The sequence below is a fragment of the Erpetoichthys calabaricus genome, chromosome 9 (genome assembly GCF_900747795.2).
Source record: "Erpetoichthys calabaricus chromosome 9, fErpCal1.3, whole genome shotgun sequence".
Classification (NCBI taxonomy): domain Eukaryota; kingdom Metazoa; phylum Chordata; class Cladistia; order Polypteriformes; family Polypteridae; genus Erpetoichthys; species Erpetoichthys calabaricus.
Genome location: NC_041402.2, coordinates 93406243 through 93431987, shown reverse-complemented (window position 1 = coordinate 93431987; position 25745 = coordinate 93406243). Strand labels below are relative to the sequence as shown.

The window sequence follows — 25745 nt, the reverse complement described above, 5'->3', positions numbered from 1 at the left end:
GAGCTGGAGAGCACATAGATTACAAAGGAGTTAAATTGCTAAGTTACAATGGATTTTAGGAAAACTCATAAATTAACAATTGATCTTAAGATAGAGTTTATGATGTTCTTAAACTCACCCAGTTCATGTATTTGGCCATTGACATATCCTTCTCTTTTACATGAAATTTTTAGCACAAACTTCTGCCATGTCATTTCAGGCTTCAGATCTGGTCATGGTCAAACATCCCAAAGGCTTTTTAGTCCTGGCTGGCCACTGTGAAAATGAATCCTGTTCTAGGACTCAACTTTGTAAGCTCCATGACTCCTGCTTGATCTGCTTTCTTGTTTTATTTGGATTGGCAGTAAATCCAGATTGAAACATACTACCTTAATGTGTAATGGAGGTGTCTTACTTCCAAATTTAGAATTGTATCATTGGGCTTATCTGTTTCATCCATTTTGAAACTGAATAAGCCCTTCAATTATTTCCCCTATAAATTAAGTTCAGTTATATGTGCTAATTTAAATCTTCGGATCACCAGACTCAACCTAGGGCCCTTTATAGCATATTCTATACAAATATGGTATACAAATGAATTAGGCAACATACTTTTTTCTTTGTGCAATAATTTTATTTTATTTCATATCTCGTTAAAACAGTTATGAAGCAAAATCTTACGAGTTTGTCTTTTTTGACTCAGTTGCCTTTTCTCAACCACAAATCCCTCAGAGAAACAGAAATTTTCAGTTTGCATATTCAACTTTAAAATTAAGCAACAAACACTCAAAAGCATAATCTTCCCTTTATGCCACTTCTTTACTTCTTCCTTTTTGGGGCTCTTTTTAAAGGTGGTTATAGTGTTTTTCATAAAAGGCAATACTCTTCTTTATAATCTTTAAGATACTCTGCAGAGATAAAACTTTTTGCTTCCTCATTAGAATTAAATGCACTTTCCTTAATGCTCCTTTAGCTACATTTATTCTTACCCTCTCCCTTTTTTTCTGACTTTCTATGCAATGCTATGTTGTCATCTAATGAGCTTTGTTGTACCCTTTTCCAGACTTATGCAGCTACTGAGCAATCCCACATTGCATGTTTCTGGTTGTGAGCATCCCTATCGAGGACACTTTAGGCTTTTAAGAGTTTTCCTTTTACTTAAATTTAGGTTGTTATCCAACTCTCCATGAGCAACTTGCTAGGCCATGTCTGCCAGGTTAAGCAACATATCCAAATAACATATGAACTCATCCACCTTTAATAATCATGCATTACTATTATTGCTATCATTTTTCTTTCTGCCTGGATGTAATGTGATGAATGGGAATTCTGGCCTTAACTCATTCAGTCTTGCTTGGTCATTCCTTCTTCCACATTTTGATCCATCCATCCATTATCCCCGTTATATCCTAACTACAGGGTCACGGGGGTCTGCTGGAGCCAATCCCGGCCAACACAGAGCAGAACAAACCCCGGGCAGGGCACCAGCCCACCACAGGGCGCACACACACACCAAGCACACACTAGGGACAATTTAGAATCACCAATGCACCTAACCTGCATGTCTTTTGACTGTGGGAAGAAACCGGACCACCCGGAGGAAACCCAGGTAGACATAGGGAGAACATTCAAACTCCATGCAGGGAGGACCCAGGAAGCGAACCTGGGTCTCCTAACTGCGAGGCAGCAGCGCTATCCACTGTGCCACCGTGCCACACTTCCACATTTTTATAATATCTGAATGAATGGTGTGTTACATGTATTTATTTCACTCTATAATCTTCATTTGTCTCTTACTCTTTTTTTCACAGCTTATCTTGCTACATTGCTTATTGTTGTGTAAAGCAACAACCTACAAACCTGCAAATCCCTACTGCTCCTCTTTCAATAGTTTCAGGATCTCACATTAACTCCTCCTCTTTGCTGGGACACCAATAAACTCAAACTTTCTTTAGATGGAAAGCCCTCCTAATAAAATCAAGCTGTCTAAAAGAAAAGGCTGTCTGCATTTTATAATCCAATTCTTCTCAAGTTTTCTACAGAACGAATTAATGGGTCATTGAGCATCTCCAATAATGAGTGGGATTCTGCTGCATCCAAGGCTTCCTTGGCCAGTTGTAGTGGTATGGCATGATACAGGACATTGGACAAGGGTGGTAGGCGTGTGTGTGGGGTGTCATTTGGATTTATTTCACATATTGTTTGCTTCTGATCTTGGAATATTGATTTTCTTTTGGTTGTAGTAATAAATATTTGATCATAAAAAAGGAGTTGGGGAGTCTGAATAATAAAGTTTGGACAAGAAAAGAGGATTAGTTACTGTAGGTCTGCACTCTGAATAATGTATTTTTTGACTCCATGTAACTTATGGTTGATGGTGTAAGAAAGTGTGTTTTCTTTACTTCACTGTAACCATTAATTACAATACATGTTGCACCAGGTCATTTTGACCATGTCAGTATGTTCAAACTTTAAATTAAATCACATGTTACTGGTTAAGTTCAATGATATCCAGTAGAAGCAAAACCTGGCACAGTGGTTGCTCTTTAAACATGTAATTTTGTAATGAAGTTATGCAAATCTCAGTTAAATGTCCACCCATCCTTAATCCATATCTAGTTTGCTTTTTGCTGGGAGTCAAAGCCTATCATATCAATATTGGGCTGAAGTCCTGAACTAGACCTGGATGGGAAAGCAGTTCATTTCCAGTCATCCTTCCATACGCACTCATACCAAGCACAATTCAGAGAGTTGCCAATAAGCCTAACCTACACTTCTTAAGTGTCTGGTACACACCGGGAGAATGGGCGACATCCATGAAAAAAAATTAGTTAACCACAAATTGAACTCGGTTCCCTAGAGCTACAAGATAGTGGTGCTAACTACTGTGCTCCCACACCATCTTCAGCTAAATGAAACATTTTATTTTAAATATTTCAGTAAAAGGAGAGCTCAGTGGAAGAAGTTTAAGCACAATAATATAGTTATGACATGAAACTGTGAGAAGATGGAAGAAGGAGAAATTAAGCAACAGAAGACAGTTATGAAATAAATAGCATCACAAAAGCCTCAGCTTCTCCCTTTTACACAGATTTCATTCGTCTTGTTAGTCTGAATAATAGGGGATTGCCCACAAAACGGTATTTTGGTGAGATTGATGTAAACTTTACTCTCGTTCTCTCCCCAACTGTTACGTACATCTTATTATGTTTCTCAGCAACAACTCCCACCCCCCCACCCAATAATACATGCACCACCAAAACCAGCATTTTACATGCAGGAAGTCTCTTTATGTCATGTGTAAGGTGAACATTTAGAAGTTTTTCTTTATTTTAGTGCTGTGAGCTTTTGTGTGTTGCTGCAATTTTTCACAAGACCTGCCTCAGTATGACACACTGTTCAAAAGATGAATTTTATGTGAAATCCAGCAATCGATGTTGCAAAAAATGTCCTAAAGGTAAGTCTTTTTTCAGCTCTATTTGATATTCCACCCTGTTGTACATCTATGCTATTTGGCTCTTGTCTTCTTTTGATTTTTTGCTGACATATCTGAATATCTTTACTAATCAACCTTCCTTGAAACATGTCATTTTAAAATAAAAAGTCGTAAGAAATACACAATTGTTTTTAATTTCAAAGATTCAATTACTACTTCATACTTATTTCTACTTGACTATTGTAACAGAATGACCTGTGGGTTAAGGGATAGAACGAGCATAGCAATGACACAAAATAGGTGTCTAGTCTGGACACAGGCTGTATTTTAAGACAGATGTTCTCACTGGTGACTGGATGAGGTGTTTGGTTTTCATGGGCACCAGATTGTGAGACAGGAAACCAGTGAAACTTCACTAGGAGGGACCCTCCTTCCACTCAGGCCAGCACATGCCATTCTGTTGTTCTAAGGGTACACTCCTTTGAATTAGCATCATAACAGTCAACTAGCATCAACATATAAATAGTAAATATGATAGCGCAAAAACACTTCCACTTTAAACTCTTGTTAAGTGTGCTAAAGAACAGCTTGAACCCTGCAAGGTGACTGTAGTTTCAGTGCACTTCCCTCAGTAATGGGCATTCTCTCTTTCTTATGTGTGGCAACAGACTTAAAGTGGAAGTCTACCGGGAAAAAACTCTGCACAAATCAGGCTGACAAAATACTTAAAAAAGGATGATTACTTTAATCAGATTACATTCATTAAGCAGGTTTTTCTGCTGTGTGCACACCATGGCTGCCAAGATCTTAATCGTATCTTCTAGTTAAATTTTCTGCACCAGTTCTTGCTCTGTGGAAATTGTAGCCAGTCCCTTAGGACTGTCCTGTGTTATTGTACTAAGGAGGTAGCACTTTTTTTCATTTTTAAGATCGGTTTCAGCTACTCTCATTAGAGTCTTTTTCTTTTGTATTCTCAACTAGACAATTTTGGTTGTTTTAACATTCTGCACTTAAAAATCAAATAAAGATCTTTTACTTTGCTGAACAATATTATAAAGTCACAGGAGGGCAGCCCGAACTGGACCTGACGCATTTCTCAGCCATTCACTATGATTAGAGAGTGAGAGAGAGAGTTGTGGAGGCTGACATGCTTTGCCATTAGACTTTTAATACAGTATTTTGCATAATTGTTTAAAATGGCACATTAAGCCGCAGACGCTTTTACTCATTTGCCACTCTAGGCAATCACTTAGTTCACCTATATGGATGAGCTGGCCCTGATTCCACTTAATCAGAGCAGACTGAGTGAAAGCGGTCAAGGGCACCTCACCCCTTAAAAGGAGGAGAAAGGTTGCTGGGACTAGTTACGCCATAGTAGGAGCTCTAAATTGCTTCCTGGATTTCCTAACCAGATATCAGGAATTCAGGGTGTATTTTTATAGGTGCCAATATTTGACAGCTATGGAATTTTATATAAAGTCCCTGCTCCTGTAGTTAATTTCAGTGGTTGCCCAAACATTACCCTTAGGAGCAGTGTAAATGTTATTCCCTTGTACAACTGAGATTAAGCAATGCCTCAAGTGACTGGTAAATGACAGTCCAGCCATTAAAGAAAGAAAAAGAGAGCAGGCATTTGAAACATTATAGGTTAACATTAACATTAGCCAGAAGATTTAATAAATATTTGCTATTTCTTGACCTACGTGTAACTCCAGTGCCTTTCTTCTATGTTCGCATGTGTGTGGATGTCTCTTCACTGGCGCTCCATTTCCTATAAAGCCTGCTCCAGTGTCTTTGATGGATACTGTCCAAGTATGCGTCATATGCCTTTACTCCTCCTTGTGTATCTCATACTCACACTTTATCTTTTATTGTGTCATCCAAGCTAACTGACCAATCAGATTGCTCTGAGGGACTGGACACACAGACCTTACTATTTTATTGTATAGTAAATAGGGATATTATGGTCATGTGTACAATGTACATGAATGAGAGACTGAAATTGTGGATAATTGAGAACAACTACTTATATAATTGGGTCTAGTGTGGCAGCGATCATTTCTTTGATACTGAGTGCTCTTCCTACATGTATTCTTCCTTTCTGATGTATCTTTCTTTTTGTAATATCAGGAATTTTTGCAACATATGCATACACAAAAGACACCAAGAATAGTATGAAAAGGCAGCAGATCAGCTCATTTTATTTATGACAAATCTCAGTAGTACGAAGATAAACTCATTTTACAACTAATCTAAGTATACAGTAGCCATTCAAGGCAGTAGTCCACACTTTAGGAGTTGTCAGAAAGTAAATACTGGGACTCTGTTCTGTCCCATATGCTTCAAGTAATACAGCTATGGTCCTCTGGCCTTTCAAATGCTAACCATAGTTGAGCTGTGTTGTAGAAGCTTGCACCACTCAAAGACTCACTTCAGAGACTGGGCAGGGATATTTCCAACATTTTCTAAACTCAGTAGTGAGTACTGGTGTTTCCCCAATGTATGTATGTATGTATGTATGTATGTATGTATGTATGTATGTATGTATGTATGTATGTATGTATGTATGCATGCATGCGGTGGTAGAAATTGGACAAAGAATCAGTGTGGCTTCACTTTTGCCAGGAGTGAGAGAAAACAAAGGCTCAAATAGCAAGGATGCAGTGCAGTCAGGAAATAAACAGAGGGAGGAAAAGAAAAGTTGAGTTGGGAGTATCAAAAGTGCAATATGTGATTTGCAAGCCGATAAAAACCTTCATACTTGGCTATCTAGAGATCAGCTTTAGAAGGATTTCAAATTTTGTTGCATAAAATTGATATTGTATAGTAACATGTTTGTCCAAATAATAATATAATGTAAAACTCTCAAATTTATGCAGATAAAATTAAATCTTTATCTATGAGCAAACACATTAAAATTAAAAAAAAGAAATATTCTGCATTTATAAATATTCAGGTCTCTCACCTTTAGCTTTGCCAAGATTTGTCATCCTGGCACAATGCTTGCTACTTTTCCCTTAAAGCTCAAAATGCATTCAGATTTCTACTTTGTCATTGCCATTAGGGAGGTTGCATATTCTCTTCTTGTTCATGTAGATTTTCTCCAGGCAAAATGGATCTTTGTGAGTGAGTGCCCTTTTAAGGACCTGAATATCAGACAGGGTTGAATTCTTGTTTCTTCCGGATTCTGTGCTTTCTCGCTTCTTCATTTACCTGTAGTAAACAAAAGTTGGTTTGGAAAATGGTCACATAAATGACCTTTTAGCTGGCTGCAGTTTTAAGTCTTTTTTGTAAGCTGCCATGTCCATCCTTTTCCTCTTTTTTGTTGTGTTTTGGTTCCTTTTTCTGATATTTGTTAACAACTTCCCATTTAGTCTGGAGCCTAAAGGGACAGGGACTCTAGTTAATTGAGTTCTTTCAGGTTCTGCTGCAGTTAGTTGGGAGATTTAAAAACTGGCCCAGCCATGTTTCTTTATTGTTTGATTGGATTTGGCTTCCTGATCCTTAGTTGTTGAAAAGCATGCATACTTTCATGTAAGTTCATTTATATAGATATTGTGTACATACTATATATACTGTAACACTGGCACTGAGTGCCAAAGGGTTGTCACTCTTTACATTGCTCTTAACGGTAGCTTTCTATACTTAAAAGGATATAGTTGGGATTCTTTCTGTAGCTTTGGCAGACTCCCCTGCAACTGGCTCTGAAGTTGTTAATTTGCATGAATGTCAGCTCATACTGTTGGTGACTCAGGCTGGTATAACTTGTCAGTGCCATGGTACTGCCTCCTGTCAAAATCTTTGTCCCTGGTGACCCTTAAATGTTCCTTGAAAGGGCACACAGACTCTTTGAAACAGCAGACTGTTCTTTGCTTTCGCTGCAGTTATGTGGCCAGTGACAAAAGCACATCAGCAGGGGTCTTCAGCATATCATTGTCAGGCGGCATAGAAAGGATGTTCAGTACTGAGCAAGCATGAGATTCAGCAGACATGTTGAAAAAGCACTTATGTGCTGCAAACTATCCATTATATGTGGAGTAGGAAACCTCTTTTTATGAAGTTACAGATATATTTCTTGGCTACCATCTTTCACTTAAACAATGCTTCAAACGGTCTTCCAGATCGTTTTTTGACTCCACTGTAACAACATTATGATCTGCTTTGTTCTTTGCCAGTCTTGTCATTGGTCTTGCCTCACACTTTTCACTTGGGGTGAGTGGGAACTCAGTCTGCCACATTTATGTATCTACTGCTCCATGATCCTAAAGACATGCATCTAGGCTAATGAACCTTATCAAATGGAGAAGCTTTTCCAAAATGAGGTTCGATTCCCGAGAGGGAGTGCAGTGAGTGTGTATGCCTGATGAGCCCAGAATTAGGGTGAAGCACGTGTCGCGTACTCTTTGCATTATTTGACAGTAAACTATTTCAACCATTTTATGATCTGCTTCTTGCAACTGAAAGAGGGCACCGTGGCGGATGTTAGCCGACTTGCTGACCAACCACAAGCGTTACCTGGTAGGTAACCACCCATACAATCAGATTGTGATTCAGACTACGAATGCCATGAATATATATATATATATATATATATATATATATATATATATATATATATATATATATATATATATATATATATATATATACAGTATATATAAATATATATATATACAGTATATATAAATATATATATATATATATATATATAGAGAGAGAGAGAGATATGTATACATAAATAATTTCCCAAGTCAAATGCTCTTTATTTAAATTAGCAGATTTGTTGCTATAAATGTTAAAATTGAGACAAACTATGCCACATCTTATGTCACTATTAAAAAGATCTTATGAACAATATTTAAGTCAACAAATCAGTCATTTTTAAAACAAATTATTTAAAAAAAATAAATGTTTGTATTACACCTGTTTGCATGCCTGTTAACTCATAGTTTTATGAAAATACGTTTTGTTTTTACTACAGCAGTAAATCTATTTGAAAATGTCTCTATTAACTTAGCACACCTGGATTTTTCAATTCTATCCCAAAGTTATTCTTGTTTTTTGTGGGGTGGCCTTCATTCTTTCAATGACTGAGTTGAGTGCTTCATATTGTAGTCATATTTAAAAGTGAAACTCTTCCTTAAGTTCAGGTTTCTGGAACATGGAGGTAGGTTTTCTGGAGCTATTCATTCTCATTTCTGCAGTAACCAGAGTCCCTGTACTGGCTGAACAGAAGACATTCTGAAGCTTGATTCTGCCACCACCATGCTTATTAGACCAAAACTCACTTTTCCATATGGTTTGAGATATAGAATAAGTCTCCTGGAAGAACATATGATAGCTTGGATGTCCTAGTTTATAACAAATAAGTCCTGTCTTGCATCACCATTCCAACACTGAGATTTGTGAATATGTAAAATGCATGTAGTGGCCATTTACTTTCATAAATTCTGACATTTAGCTATTGATAGCTTCCTTCATCAGTACTACCCTTGCCTGGTCATCAATTTAAGAGGAACATCCTTATTGGTGGTTCAAGTGGAAAAAAGAAGAGATAGCACACAAGGTGTTTTCTGACTCATACATACATAAACCTGGAGATAGATATATATTATAGGCTTTGAGACCTGGGGCCTCATGTATAAACGGTGCATACGCATAAAAATATTGCGTACTCCCATTTCCACGCTCAAATCGCAAGCTATAAAACCTTGGCATAAAGCCACTCACATTTTCACGGCAGCTAAAAGCTTGGCGTACACAAGTTTTCTGCTCGGTTTTGCAAACTGGTGGCACCCAGCATCAAAGCAGTGCTACTGTTCCAGTGTGGTCTCCCTTTCTTTTTACCGCATCCCTGATGCGGCTTTATCCTATACACTGAAATTAACCTCATATTGTTTATTAGTTTAAGGCATCTGATTGTAATTAACCTGTAACAATATAATGGTCCACGGAATAGCCAAAATATTCCAAATACCATAGCTGCTTTAGCGTTGTTACTCTCACTGCACCTTCTTCTTCTTTCAGCTGCTCCCGTTAGGGGTTGCCACAGCGGATAATCTTTTTCCATATTACTCTCACTGCACCACTCAGAGTATTTATATCACTGTATCTGAGTGTGGAATCACAGCTCTACAGCAGCTGATCAGAAAGAGAATTATCGGTATACAGTATCAAGCACATGCTGCCTCAGCCATGCGCACTGTCTATTGAACTGCTCTCATATGGCAAACGTTTCAGAGCCTTTCCTGTACTGACCTCGCGGCTCAGAAACAGTTTCATCCCAAGAACTATAAACGCAATCAATCAGTCCATCAAGTGCTCCTTGTAGAACTGTTTGTACTTATTAGTACAATTACCTCACTGTAAACTTGCAATACAGTTATAATATTGCACAACCTGAGCCACTTTATAAAGTGCATATTTACATATGATGATGATATCATTTTTAAGATGAAATGCAGCAAAATATGTTTATTATATTATACAGATAAAATGTTAACATCATTTAAATAAGCTTTATTGTTAATAATTAAACATGTGAGGACACAGTGTCGCAGTGCAAGCGACGAGCAGGCGCCCCACTCAGGGACTGTTCCTGCCTTGTGCTTTATTCTTTCTGGGACTGGTGTGACACATGGGTAGATGGACAGAATAATTAAACATGTACTACAAAGATATTTCAATGTTCCTTAAAATTTTTGAAGAATCGGCGTTCTAAGCTTATAGATGGCTTAACGTCTATTACAGAGCTGATTGTGAGGAAATTGGGTACTTGGAGAAAGAAAAAGAAGAACAGGAATTGGGGGTTAGTACGTTTGAAAGAGACAGTACTGCTGCAGTAAATAATTTCATGGAAGGTAGCGCACGGCGCAGCAAGCATCTTGCGAGAGGCAGGAACAATCTCTGGACGGGGCGCCAGTTTGTCACTATCACTGCGCCATCGTGTTTCCATGTTTAATACATGCTTTAATCCCTATCATCATGAAAATAATATCAAGTATACATCTCAGTATTTAAATTATTCAGAGAGCTGTAATATCAGGAATGTAATAGATTCTGTGTCCTGTCAGAGGAAGAGAAAGCCCGTTTAAGAAGCACGTAGTGATTCACACACATAGAGCACATAGAAGAATACATACAAAACAAAGCATTTAACGTGCTGCTTTAGTTACGATGGAATTTGAGAAACTAGTAAATTAAACGATTTTAAGATGAAGTTTATGATATTCTACTTTAATGACAAAATAAACTACGTGATTAAAGTGGAAATTTCGAGATTAAAGTTGACATTATTATTATTTTGAGCTTTTTTCCCACTGTGTCCCTATTTTTTGTCTTTTCTCTGTACCCTAATAAGCTTCCTTATTACTCTCAGACGGTGGGCTACGACTCGCCTTTTCATGGCGACTTTGATATCTGACAACTTTTTTATTTCAGGCACTGTGCGACTTTGTGAACTTGAGCTTTCGAGTTTCTCCGACACTCTATGTCACTCGATCAACTTCCTTCTGTTGTTTATACCACTGTTTAAACCAACAAATAGTAAGTTTTTCCTTGCCTCCACTTGGTATTCACTGAAATTCTTCTATTTACCCCATGCTTTTGCCATTGCCTTTTCACAGAACGCTGAGCTTAAGGGCTATTTATATTGATTTGCATTTTCAAAGAGGCATAATTCTGGGAGGAGTTTGGGGAGTGGCGGCACGTGCGTTACTTTTCACGTTGACCAGGATTTAGGTAGCGGAAAAACGTGGAAGTAGGCAAATGCACAGAATTATGCATCTGGATTTTTTTGTGCGTATAAACATTTCTGCTTTTGTCTGTACAACATGTTTTAGTGTGAATTCTATGCATGGTGTTATGCATGAGGCCCCTGCTGTTGGAGGTGGTCTAGGATTTCCCTCAATACTATTTCAGGGATACAGTATTAAGATTTTTTTTTAATTAATTTCTCATCTTTTGGAGGTCTGATTATTATATATCTGGATGTAAGGGTTTTTGGGTTGCCAAGATCAATTTTGGAATTAGTTTTAGGATTAGACATCCTTTTGTAATGGTTTTGTTTCGGTACCATCTTCGTTTTCGAATATTAATTCTTACGGTGTTGCTAAGCAATAACATTCAGAGATGTGGAGTGTTGATGTTATCTCCACAATGGTATAAAAGATCAGCAATATACAATTCCTGGTCATCCTAGTTTGAAGATAAATCAAAAGAAATCTGAGTGCATGGTTGTTACTATTCTTTATTAGTGTTAACTATTGGTTTCATCTATCTTTGACTTTGAATTTTGGTTTAACAAATTGGTGTAAATGAAAGATAGGAGAGATTCTCAGCATCAACTCTTTTTCTGTCGTTTCTCCCCCTAGTCACCTCCATTATACCTAGTTTGCCCTTCTTTCTTTTGACAGACATAACAGATAGCATCAAATTAACACATGTGGCATTTACTACAGAAAGGTTATGTGAAGTTCCAGTACTGAATGCTATTGAATACCACTGATTTGAGACATGACCAGTACACATGGAGAAACTCCCAGTAATCCAAAGAGCAAAACATAGAAGTGTCTGTATGGAGTACTAGTTATTACCAGCCCAATTCAAGCACTGATCATAATCTTTGCAGTATAGTTTCATTTTTCCTACTTTTTCATATTGTCCCTTGGTATATAGCATGAAATGCCTTTGTAATTCTTTCATATCCTTCAAAAAATTAAACAATATATGCCTTGATATGCCAGGATTCTTAAGCTGGGGAAGGAAGAGCAATCTGTGCCTGGCTTTCTTAATGACAGAGGTGATGTGCTTGTCCCATTTTAATGTATCAGTGAAAATAGTCCCCAGGAATTTAAATGATTGAACCACAGACACACTCTGGCCATTAATTTGCAAAGGTGGACAGTGAGTGACCTGTCAGCAAAAATCAATCCTCATTCCCCCTGTCTTAATAGCATTGAGCTCCAAGTTGTTACAAGAACACCAGTCTACAATACGTCCCATGTCTCTTTGATAGGAAAACATCTTATTATTGAAAATCAGACCCACTATGGTTGTGTCATTTGCAAACTTTAGGATTTTTACAGATTTATCCATGGATCTGTAGTCATTGTATAAAGTCAAAATAGAAGAGGTGAAAGAACACAGCCTTGGGAGGAACCTATGCTAAATGACATTGGATCCAACATATAAGGGTCCAGTCCCACATACTGCTTCCTGCCTGTCAAGAAACTTATAATCCACTGGCAGACACAATAAGGAACACCTAACTGGATTAGCTTACTCTGAATCAACTCTGGAACAATAGTATTGAAGTCTGAGTAGAAATCCACAAACAAGACCCTCACAGAGGTGTCAGGCAAGTCAAGGTGATGAAGAATAAAGTTGAGGTATAAATAACTGCATCCTTTACTGAACAATTTGCCCTATATGCAAAATGAAGAGGATCAAGGACAGGGTAAGTCATGGACTTTAGGTAGAAAAGCATAATATGTTCAAATATTTTCATAACCACTGAAGTCAAAGCAATTGGTCTATAGTATTTAAGTACAGAGATTGCATCCTTCTTGGGAACTGGAATGATAGTGGCTACCTTAAAGCAGTCCATAGTTTTGTCCAGCTGCAGGGAGGTGTTGAATATGTCAGTGAAGACAGGTGCTAACTTGTCTGCACAATGTCTAAGACTACCAGGTGAGACTCCATCAAGGTCAGATACTTTCCTGAAATATGAAAGCACCCTTGAAAAAGGGTGAATATCTGCACTAACGCAGCCAAAATATTGAAAGCTTTTCACCTAACATTCTCTCATGGGTTAATGTAATATATGGTTTCACAGAAGCCAGAGCCTATTCTGGCAGCAATGGATCCTGGTGCACTTACAGATGCTGGAGCACATGCAGAGCAGGTTTTCATAATTGGCTTCCATGCTTGAAAAAAACATTCACAGGGCTGTAGGAAAAATATAAACTATATACTTTATATAAAATATAGTTCACAGGATCTACCACACTATTTGTACCAATTAATGATGAGCCACATAAGGAGCAGATAAGTTGGAAAAAATAATTAATGTTTACTTAAACAAGCCTGTAATACAGAGAACAAATCCAAAACACAAGCCTGAGGTCAAGTATAGAACAAAGAAGAATTTGATGAAAAAATGCAAAAAGGGCACCCCTAGAAACAAAAATAAAAATGAGGTGATGGACAAAAAACATGAAATCCAAATAGAGACTAAAAATGGCTACATTCATAACATACCCAGCAATAAAGTCGAAAGACTAATCAGTCAAGTTTAGATAAAATTACAAACTGCTATACCAGGGATAACAGATGATGAGTTGTGTAACACAATCCTAGAGCAAAGCACCTTCGAAACTGTCTAATTTATGTCCCACACCCCTCTTCACATCACTCCTGTGGAATAACCACTGGGTAACCAAAAGGAATGTCAAGGAGCTGATAGGTGTGTGGTAGGAAACAGCACTGGATAGAATGCAAGTCCATCACAAGGCCACATCAAGCATACATTTATACTCACATAGGGCCAAAACAGAATTGCTAATCAACTGGATATGCACATTTACAAAGATGTAAAAGGAAAACAGAAGTACATAGAAAAATATTCTCACAGATAAAGATTAGACGTGAAAGTGTACTACTTTAAAACATTTAGTGTAAAAATTACCTATTTTTAAAACTTAAATATTAGATGAAAGATATTTTTGAAAAATAAAAAGGTCTGATCTGATTTGTCTTGATTACAGCTTGTACACCAGCAAAAACTGAAATTTCAGTAAGTTGGCGTAGACATTTAATATTCACTCTCTATATTTTTTCTGTGAACTGTATAATTTGATTGTCATAATATTTCAGGGTTTGCATTGAACTATTGCTCTATTCATTTTCTATTTACTTATTCTTACATGATCTTTTACAGAGGACCTGGGTTTCTCTCATATCTCAAATTAAACCATCAAGTTGTCTATACTGACATGAGTGTACCATAAAAATCAACTGGCATATCACCCAAGGCATGTTCCACAATTGTAAGACTTAGCAGTTGGCTGTAGTTAGACTTTCAACTATTTATAGTCATGTCTTTTCCAAGCTTTTATCATTTATCCATGTGCACAGTTTATTGATGTTGTGATTCTGTAACACACAAAGCTCAAAAAAGAGTGTAGTCCTAAGCAGCGCTGTCCACTCTTCTTCTTCTTCTTTTGGCTGATCCTGTTAGGGGTTGCCACAGCAGATCATCTTCTTCCATATCTTTCTGTCCTCTGCATCTTGTTCTGTTACACCCTTCACCTGCATGTCCTCTCTCACCACATCCATAAACCTTTGCTTAGGCCTTCCTCTTTTCCTCCTCCCTGCCAGCTCTATCCTTAGCATCCTTCTCCCAATATACCCAGCATCTCTCCTCTGCACATTTCCAAACCAATGCAATCTCGCTTCTCTGACTTTGTCTCCCAACCATCCAACTTAAGCTGACCCTTTAATGTACTCATTTCTAATCCTATCCATCCTTGTCACACCCAGTGCAAATCTTAGCATCCTTAACTCTGCTACCTCCAGCTCTGTCTCCTGCTTTCTGGTCAGTGCAATCGTCTCCAACCTAGCTGGTCTCACTACTATCCTGTAGGCCTTCCCTTTCACTCTTGCTGATACCCGTCTGTCACAAATTACTCCTGACACTCTTCTCTACTCATTCCACCCTGCCTGCACTCTTTTTCACCTTTCTTCCACAATCCCCATTACTCTGTACTGTTGATCCCAAGTATTTAAACCCATCCACCTTTGCCAACTCTATTCCCTGCATCCTCACCATTCCACTGACCTCCATCTCATTTACACAAATGTATTCTGTCTTGTTCCTACTGACCTTCATTCCTTTCCTCTCTAGAGCATATCTCCACCTCTCCAGGTTCTCCTCAACCTGCTCCCTACTATCGCTACAGATCACAATGTCTTCAGCAAACATCATAGTCCACGGGGACTCCTGTCTAATCTCATCTGTCAACCTGTCCATCACCATTGCAAATAAGGGCTCAAAGCCGATCCCTGATGTAATCCCACCTCTACCTTGAATGCATCCATCACTCCTACTGCAGACCTCACCACTGTCACATTTCCCTCATACATATCCTGTACAACTCTTATGTACTTCTCTGCCACTCCCGACTTCCTCATACAATACCACAGCTCCTCTCGAGGCACCCTGTCATATGCTTTCTCCAGGTCCACAAAGGCGCAATGCAACTCCTTCTGGCCTTCTCTAAACTTCTCCATCAATATCATCAGATCAAACATTGCATCTGTGGTGCTCTTTCTTGGCATGAAACCATACTGCTGCTCACTAATCATGACCTCCCTTCTTGCTTGGCAGCCCTATCTTTAACATCCTTTTCCCAATATACCCAGCATCTCTCCTCTGCACATGTCCAAACCAAAGCAATCTCGCATCTCTGACTTTGTCTCCCAACTGTCCAACTTGAGCTGACCCTCTAATGTACTCATTTCTAAATATAAGCAGAAAAATTAAATGAATAATAAAGCTAACTTATAATTAATACATAAAATATAAACAAACCAAAATCAGAATAATTTAACAAACAAATAATATTTGAAAAACAACAAATAAATAATAATTAAATAATTATATAAATACCTGAGTCAGGGATGTAATCCTGGATGAAGTATAATAATTACAGTGGTTGCCGCTTATCCATTTAAAACATATTCCTTGCTACAGAGGCTTTTCACATGACATCGCTAATTATTAGCTGCAAAGTATCATAATACATTTTCTGTTTTCTTTACAGGACAACGTGTACTTGAAGACTGCACAGAAAACAGACCTACAAATTGTGTAGACTGCAGCAGTGGAGAATACCTGGAATCAGACAGCTATGCAAAACGTTGTGTGGCCTGCAAACTCTGCGAACTGAGTAAGTTCCATGAGGAGTTAGCATCGGGGAGCTGAATATCTACAGACTTCCATTACAAATGAGGTTACTCTGGTGCTACAAGAATTTAAAGAGGGGAAGGGGATTTATATATTGATGACTCCTTTAAGCAGTAATTTATTAGTTTAAGATCTGTTTTCTCAGCCTTATTCTCTGCATCTTCCCACAGAGAGTCATCTTGAGACTTTGTCTGCTTGCACCTTGACCGCAGACATTACATGCCAATGTCAAGCAGGCTTCTACTGCAATCATCAAGTTCAAGAGCAATGTGAACACTGCTCTCCTGTAACAAAATGTGGTCCTGGTGCTGGAGTGACCAAAAACGGTCAGTCTATTAAAAATCGATCTTTTTACTTCTTTCATTTTACCTCACAATGTGTAATTTCAGTGTTTTGTCTTGTAGCTACACGGTGGTCTAATACAGAGTGCAAGCCATGTCCTCCAGGGACCTTCTCCAATGTGACTGACACTCATTCTTCTTGCCAAATGCATACCAAGTAGGTTTCTGCTCTGTTAAAATGTCTGTCTTTACCTTAATCTATCTCAGTACTGTAGCTCCTTGTGTCAGAAACATCAAAGTAAGCAATGCATGATCAGTCAATGATTCATTTTGGGACACACTGAACTACAATATGAAAAAGGCATTACAGAAAGTATTTTAAGACTCCTTCTCAAATAATTTACTATACATTATAGAGTGATCTAAAACTCATCTTTCACAATATTATTAACAAATTCTGTGATTTGAAAATGCTTAGCATTATACAGTCATTTTTTTACACAGAATACATTTCAAACACCAAACTTTAATGTCATAAATTAAGATTTCAATTTAATGTCAGTATTAGCTTGATAATAATAGTATAGCTAGACCATAATTAAAGCAGGGCAGAATCACAGTACCACCTGTGGGGCACATTTTAGGATTAGGATTTTGTCACCCTCCAGCCATTTGCTTGGAAATAAATGTTACTTTGTTATAATTTCTAATTTCAAATTGCTTTATTTTGTTAGTTTACCTGCTCATGCCTATCTGTGTTAGTGGAGAGATGCTTTGAGATGCTTCCCATCAATCAATGTGACACTAATCTAGCTTCATTGCCATTCCAACTTAAGGGAAAATAAGAATAAAGCATTTAGGATTTTTTTACATACTCTAAACATCATTGCATTATATTATGTACCAAAATTTAGAGATCTTTTTTAATACATGTTATTTGAGGAAAATAAAAATGCACAATTCAATACATTTTCATGAATGTATAGGAAAATGTAATTAGTGTTGCTATCTGGACTTTAGAAAATTCTAATAAAATTGCAACATTAATAAAAGCAAACTAATTAAACTATTAATTTAGAAATGATATAAAACTGTGCAAGAATATTGTTATGTGCAAAGGGCTAGCATCCCATCCATTGTTAGTTCCTGCATTATGATTAGCACCGCTGTGTCACAACTGCAAGAAGAACAGCCTTGTTTCTGCAGGTTCTCCCCATGTCTCCACAAATCTTTCTCCAGATATTGTAGTTTTAAACTGCCAAAATAAAAATATTACATTAATTGGTCCAATAACAGTGTAGGTGTCATGAACTAGCTCCTGGTCCAAAGTCGGTTTCTTCTTTATACCCAGTGATGCTAGCATAAGTTCCAGTAAACTTTGAACATGACTGAAACAAGATACAACAGGATCAAATATGGATTTAATAACAATAGATAGATAGATAGATAGATAGATAGATAGATAGATAGATAGATAGATAGATAGATAGATAGATAGATAGATAGATAGATAGATAGATAGATAGATAGATAGATAGATAGATAGATAGATAGATAGATAGATAGATAGATAGATAGATAGATAGATAGATAGATAGATAGATACTTTATTAATCCCAAGGGGAAATTCACATACTCCAGCAGCAGCATACTAATAAAGAAAATATTAAATTAAAGAGTGATAACAATGCAGGTATACAGACAAACAATAACTTTGTATAATGTTAATGTTTACCCCCCCGGGTGGTATTGAAGAGTTGCATAGTGTGGGGGAGGAACGATCTCCTCAGTCTGTCAGTGGAGCAGGACAGTGACAGCAGTCTGTCGCTGAAGCTGCTCCTCTGTCTGGAGATGATACTGTTCAGTGGATGCAGTGGATTCTCCATGATTGACAGGAGCCTGCTCAGTGCCCGTCGCTCTGCCACGGATGTCAAACTGTCCAGCTCCATGCCTACAATAGAGCCTGCCTTCCTCACCAGTTTGTCCAGGCGTGAGGCATCCCTCTTCTTTATGCTGCCTCCCTAGCACACCAGCGCATAGAAGAGGGCACTCGCCACAACCGTCTGATAGAACATCTTTAGCATCTTATTGCAGATGTTGAAGGACACCAGCCTTCTAAGGAAGTATAGTCGGCTCTGTGCTTTCTTACACAGAGCATCAGTATTGGCAGTCCAGTCCAATTTATCATCCAGCTGCACTCCCAGGTATTTATAGGTCTGCACCCTCTGCATACAGTCACCTCTGATGATTATGGGGTCCATGAAGGGCCTGGTCCTCCTAAAATCCACCACCAGCTCCTTGGTTTTGCTGGTGTTCAGGTGTAGGTGGTTTGAGTCGCACCATTTAACAAAGTCCTTGATTAGGTTCCTATACTCCTCCTCCTGCCCACTCCTGATTCAGCCCATGATAGCAGTGTCGTCAGCGAACATTTGCACGTGGCAGGACTCCGAGTTGTATTGGAAGTCCGATGTACAATATATAGGCTGAACAGGACCGGAGAAAGTACAGTCTCCTGCGGCGCTCCTGTGTTGCTGACCACAACATCAGACCTGCAGTTCCCGAGACGCACATACTGAGGTCTGTCTTTAAGATAGTACACGATCCATGCCACCAGGTATTAATCTACTCCCATCTCTGTCAGCTTGTCCCTAAGGAGCAGAGGTTGGATGGTGTTGAAGGTGCTAGAGAAGTCCAGAAACATAATTCTTACAGCACCACTGTCTCTGTCCAAGTGGAAGAGGGATCGGTGTAGCATGTAGATGATGGCATCCTTCTCTCCCACCTTCTCCTGGTATGCGAACTGCAGAGGGTCAAGTGTGTGACAGATCTGTGGCCTCAGGTGGTGAAGCAGCAGTTGCTCCATGGTCTTCATCACATGCGACGTCAGAGCGACAGGCCGGAAGTCATTCCGCTCACTAGGATGTGATACCTTTGGGACTGGGGTGATGCAAGATGTTTTCCAAAGCCTCCTATATATGTATATAATAATATAATATATAACATATTAAATATGTTATTAACAGAGGGTACTTTTAACTACTGAGAAAAATATATGGAAGTAAATAAAAAGAACATTCTTAGCAGATAGTATATAGTAATAGTACATATTGTTTAACTAATCTGGCATCAATAATGAATATTGTCACAAAAGATTCACAAATTTTTTAAAATTAAGAAAATCCAAGATTTTATCCAAGGAATTTTGATAAGAGTAGTGTACTTTTACTGAGAGCATATGTAAATAAATAAATGTGGCCTTTGTTATAGTAGCCTGAACTTTTTTTCTGAACGTAATAATTCATGTTACACTATCGTTCACACTTGTATTTCTTCCTCCTATCAGTTGCACAGAAATTGGACAGATCACAAGAATTCCTGGAAACAGTAGCATTGACACTTTGTGCAGCCCGGTCCCCGTGAAACCAGGAGGTATGGCCCAACCATGTCTTAATCTATTCTTAGATTAGGTGTCTGTTTATAAATTTACTGAACACAGGTATTAACCACTAAGAAGTGCATAACAGGTTTGGTCTGATTTCCTCTTAGAGAGGAATGTAGCTTTCATTCCTGCTCATCACCCCCAAGTAATTCCCTTCACTCAAAAGATCGCCATGATTAAGACCATTTAATTGAGTCTTGACTTCAAATCTCATCCCAATTCACTGTGTAATGGGAATTGTGGAAAAGAGGTGAACAAGAGAGTGTAGGCAGGGTGGTATGGGTGGAGAAGAGTGTCAGGAGTCATTTGTGACAGACGGTTATCAGCAATAGTGAAAGGGAAGGTCTACAGGATGGTAGTGAGACCAGCTATGTTATATGGGTCGGAGATGGTGGTACTGACCAGAAAGCAGGAGACAGAGCTGGAGGTAGCAGAGTTAAAGATGTTAAGATTTGCATTGGGTGTGACAAGGATGGTTAGGATTAGAAATGAGTTCATTAGAGGGGCTGCTCAAGTTGGACGGTTGGGAGACAAAATCAGAGAGGCGAGATTGTGTTGGTTTGGACATGTGCAGAGGAGAGATGCTGAGTATATTGGGAGAAGGATGCTAAGGATAGAGATTCTAGGGAAGAGAAAAAGAGGAAGGCCTAAGAGGAGGTTTATGGATGTGGTGAGAGAGGAAATGCAGGTGATGGGTGTAACAGAGCAAGATGCAGAGGACAGAAAGATATGGAAGAAGATGATCCGCTGTGGCAACCCCTAACAGGAGCAGCTGAAAGAAGAAGAAAAAACTCTCTTACAAGGTCTAGAAGCTTTTGACACTCTTCTGCATCTGCTGTAAGAACACTCAGAAGTTTCCAAAACATATTTATTGATTCATTATCTACTTTTACTATCCAGCTACACAATTTACTTGAAACTGATCATTTCCATTTGGACTGTAACATGATTGGCTGCATCCTGGATTTTTTAACTTAACAGAATACAGTGGATCACCTTGAGACTTCTGTTTGTTTTCACTTTTGTTTATTCGGTACAAAATGACTGCTGAAATTCATATAAAGATGGGCACGTCTTAGAAATTCAGGAAGACTGTCAATTGCTAGTCTTTCATATGATAAGTTGCATAGTAATACACCTGTTGATATTTTTGTTCAGTAGTGTCGTTTTTACAGCTAAATATTCCTAAAGCCTACAATATGGTTGTAGAATGTTGATATCCCTCTCCTTCTCCTCTCTCAATAATATAATTAAAGGACACAATGTAAAGATGGTGGAAAATTTCATATATTTAAGGACAATTATTGGAAGCTGACTTTTGATCTGAATGTAGAACAATTCAGTAAGAAACTATTCATCCTTAGGAAGCTGAATTTTTTAAAATAGACATTTACTTTTTTATGAAATTTGAAATTGTCTGGTTTCTTCCTAATAAGAACAAATACAATTTCAACAACATTGCCAAATTTATTTGTCTACAGCAGTCCCCTCTCACTGAGCTGCATGATAGACAGGTTAAAAAGAAAGATATCTCCTGTTTCCAAATTCACATTTGTTGCCAACGGGTTAAAGATTTCCAAGACTCAAAAGCAATAGATTTAAGAACTTTTTTTTCAAGTGCTGCACAAATTATGGACTATAGTGACTATAAGAGCTATAATGACCTTATTTTTGTGTACTGTTAGAATTCAATATTCTTAACCATTCATATCCTTGGTATGTGATCTGATTGCAAAAATGAGTATCACTTCTCATCTCTTGCCTTATTTCTTCTATCAGTGGCTAACCCTAACGTTTGTGTATTCCTGCGGCAAACAAGTTTCTCCCTTGGGGGAATAAAGTCTACCTAACCTAAGCTGAACATTTGACATTTAAGACAGGCATCGTGAATTTGAATCTCCCCCTGTGAATGTTCATCCAATAATAATTTTAATAGCCGCTGTATTTCTGTGTGTACAGGCCAGTGCTGCCCATGTCATATCCTATGTATGGCATGACATGATTTTACACATAAAATACCCTTATTGATTGTCATGACATAATCACATTTTCAAGCTTGCCTAATCCAATTCAATGTCACAGGGTCCAAAATGTGTACCAGCAGCCCAGAGAGCAAGGCAGGAACAGCATCAGTCCAATGCAGGACACACAAATGTTAAGACTGCCAGTTAACCTAACCTTCATGCGTTTAGGGATGTGGGTGGAAAACAATATTACCAGAAGAAAAACTCCATGCAGATATGGATAGAACATGTTAACTCCATGCAGAGAATGTCTGGGCATGGAGTTCAAACCCAGTATGCCAGATCCATGAGGTGGCAGCACTACCCACTATACCACTTTACTGTCTTTGGCTACAATGACTTTTGTAAAAAAAATAAAATAAAAAAAGAATAGTTCTGAAACTGTGTTGTGCCATGTCAAATGCTTACTTGACTGAGCAATCATTTACGACATTTCTGGTTCAAAAGTACATGTGCATGTGGATACTTCTTACAAATTGCTGTTTTAAATGGCTAAAATAGCCACAGTGAAGATAACATTAAAATAAATAACAGACGCACAAAATATAAATGAAGCACTTTGACCCACAATGAAATAAATATGACCAAGGTGACTTTAATTAGCTATTTTTTTGCCAAACATTTCATTTCTGTTTGCTCTTTTTAGTGCCATCCTGGGTCCTACCTGGCAGCTTGTGGGCAGGGTTTGCAGTATCAGTGGTTGTATTTCTAATTGTCACTGCCATATGGAAGAGGACCAATAAGAAAGGTAAAGAAAAACCTAAAATATATGTTTAAAAACTCAAGGTCAGTATGTTATAATAATAAAATGGGAAAGACCAAACTCAAAGGCAAGATACCAGAATCTACCAGATCACTTTACTGCCCTCACACATTCAAATAATCTTCAGGATAAATGATTCTGTGCTCTTCATATTTTATAAGCCTCCTAACTTAAAAAAAGCTCAATTACCAGAATCAGGGTGACTGATTCAAAGTGGCCTTGAGAACTGCAGCCAAGTCTGGCAAAACATGACTAGAAAAGCTCAACAGCCAATATGCTACCAGGGAAGTATATCAAAGGAACATTTAGAATTTTGCACTTTGAAAATGACATCTCTTTCAAGTAGAAATATAGATATGTGGAATGTAATTTACTGGAAAATGGCAGACAGCAGATTAGGTAAACTGTGGATTCATAATTTAGCTGAACATGATTTATAGCAAAGGGAGCGTTATTGTAAATTAGGGCAGATTTACCCAAGAGGGCATTTCAGGTATAGCCATTGTAAAGGTTAAATATTTATAAAAAGAATAGCTATAAAAGGTTAGTGACTGAAAAAATCTGTGTTATATGGAATATTTTAATGACATCTAATTTCCACCCAGAATTCCCAAATTATTTACCCATTTATTTTTCAAATCTGTTCCTCCATTGCAGGGATGTGAGTAGTCCAATTTGAGCCTGACAGCCTTGGCACAAGGCTGGAACCTGTCCTAGATCAAACACCAGATCAACTACCTGTCCTAGATCAAACACCAGATCAACTACATTTACATTGCCATTAAAGAGACACGAATAAATCTAATACGTCTGTTGTTAGAATATAAGAAGAAACTTTACAATAGATATAAATAATGGAGAATCCACTGCATCCACTAAACAGTGTCATCTCCAGACAGAGGTGCAGCTTCAGCGGCAGACTGCTGTCACTGTCCTGCTCCACTGACAGACTGAGGAGATCGTTCCTCCCCCAAACTATGCATCTCTTCAAATCCACCGGGGGTGGGGGGGTAGGGGGGGGAGGTAAACGTTAAAATTATGCAAAGTTATTGTCTGTTTGTATACCTGCATTGTTATCACTCTTTAATTTAATATTGTTTATTATCAGTATGCTGCTGCTGGAGTATGTGAATTTCCTCTTGGGATTATTAAAGTATCTATCTATCTATCTATCTATCTATCTATCTATCTATCTATCTATCTATCTATCTATCTATCTATCTATCTATCTATCTATCTATCTATCGAAAACCAAGGAACCCAGAGAAAGCCTATACAGATGCAGGGAGAATGTGAAAGTTCAGACAGGCACTGACTGAATGGAGGACTGAGTACAAAGTGCTGTGAGGCAGCAGTGTTAGTTACTGCTCTAACAGTATTATTATTTATATATGTATCTATGTATTTATTTAGAAGATGTTTTAATCAGGGTGACGAACAAAATATCAGTACACATTCAGTACAATTCATGGTTTGACAATAAAGTATAAAGTTAATAGGTACAAATTATTCATGCTACCCCCAACAACTTTGCCTCATATTAGTTGTACCAAATAGTTTTTGAAAACCAAGTATCTATCCATTTTCTAATTCAGTAATCCAGTTCAGGGTCCTGTGGAATGGAAGCCTATCCCTGCAGCATTGGGACACAAGGCAGGAACCAAAACTGGAAATTGTATCAGGTCATGAGTTTAAGAAATGAATTTTATGAGGTATTAAAAAATTGGTACAAAAGTAAACATAGTTGCGGGATCATAAATCTTTCAAACTTTTGAATGTGTGTACCTTTTTTCCCAAACCTTTATAACTTTATACAATTTAAAAAAAATCCTTTTCCATCCATCTTTTATCCTATCTATTCAGTCACAGGTGGTGAAATGGGACATGAGTTGATGGCTGTGCTGAACACAAGACAGCAAACAACCTAGGACAACAAGGCCTCAGTAAATCACAGGGCATGTTCACATAAGGCCAATTTAGAATTGGTCATTAACTTAACACTTGTATCTTTAGAGCGACAGAGAAAAAGCAAAGATACATGGAAACAAATAAAACTCCACAAAGATAGTGAAAGGGTGTCACATTCTACCTCACAGATGTTAATTTCATGTGTAATACATTTTTAAGAGTCCTAGACATCCCTTTCCCCATATCCCTGCCTATTTTTTTTCTGCACATCGCTGACATACAGAGTAGGTTAACTATCAACTCTAAACTAGTGAGCATTTGTGCCTGACAATGGACTGACATCATCTTTAAGGTTGCACCCCATTTTTCACCCAGTAAGGTCAGGATTGGCATAGCTCTTTGTGACCCTATATCAAAATAAAAAAGTACTCAAAATGAATTATTAAACAAATAATAAAACTACATAAACGTTCTGTATATATAATGAAAATGGTCACCGTTAGCTTTTTTTCTGTTGCCAATGAGACACCTAATTTGAGCCTGTTAATAATGCTCCTGCTTAAGTAGGCTTTTGTGCATCTTTTTCAGTATTTAATATAATCAACAGCAGACTGCGGATGCTTAAAACACATAATCATGCAAATTTTTTTTCTTGTTCTGAGGATTAGAGGAATGCTTTTAGTTTATTCAATTTGAGTTAATCCATTAAAAAAGTGCCGTTATGACATTATTACAGTGCTCCATTACTATTATAATGCAAAAGCTGCCCTTAATCACGCAAGACAAAGTAAAAACTGGAAAATGTCTAAGTAAAATAGTCTGTTTCAAAAAATGAGGTAAAGACAAAAGATTCATTTCAATTTGCAATATGTGCATGTAGAATAAAAGCCGTATGCATCTGGGAGTTCCAAGGAGCACACGTCATGACCTGAATGAGAGCTCAAGGAG

General features: G+C 37.8%; 1 protein-coding gene across 1 annotated transcript in view; it reads left to right on the top strand.

The window, feature by feature from the left end:
- Positions 1 to 3266: 3266 nt before the first annotated feature.
- The window catches only part of LOC114657947 (uncharacterized), a 48825-nt gene continuing 26346 nt past the window's right edge, over positions 3267 to 25745 (top strand). Inside the window, exons 1-6 of the mRNA XM_028809934.2 lie at positions 3267 to 3436; positions 16240 to 16365; positions 16553 to 16708; positions 16787 to 16880; positions 20007 to 20092; positions 22773 to 22874. Of these exons, the coding sequence (XP_028665767.1) occupies positions 3367 to 3436; positions 16240 to 16365; positions 16553 to 16708; positions 16787 to 16880; positions 20007 to 20092; positions 22773 to 22874 (634 nt within the window). The 5' untranslated portion in view covers positions 3267 to 3366. The remainder of the gene's footprint in view (positions 3437 to 16239; positions 16366 to 16552; positions 16709 to 16786; positions 16881 to 20006; positions 20093 to 22772; positions 22875 to 25745) is intronic.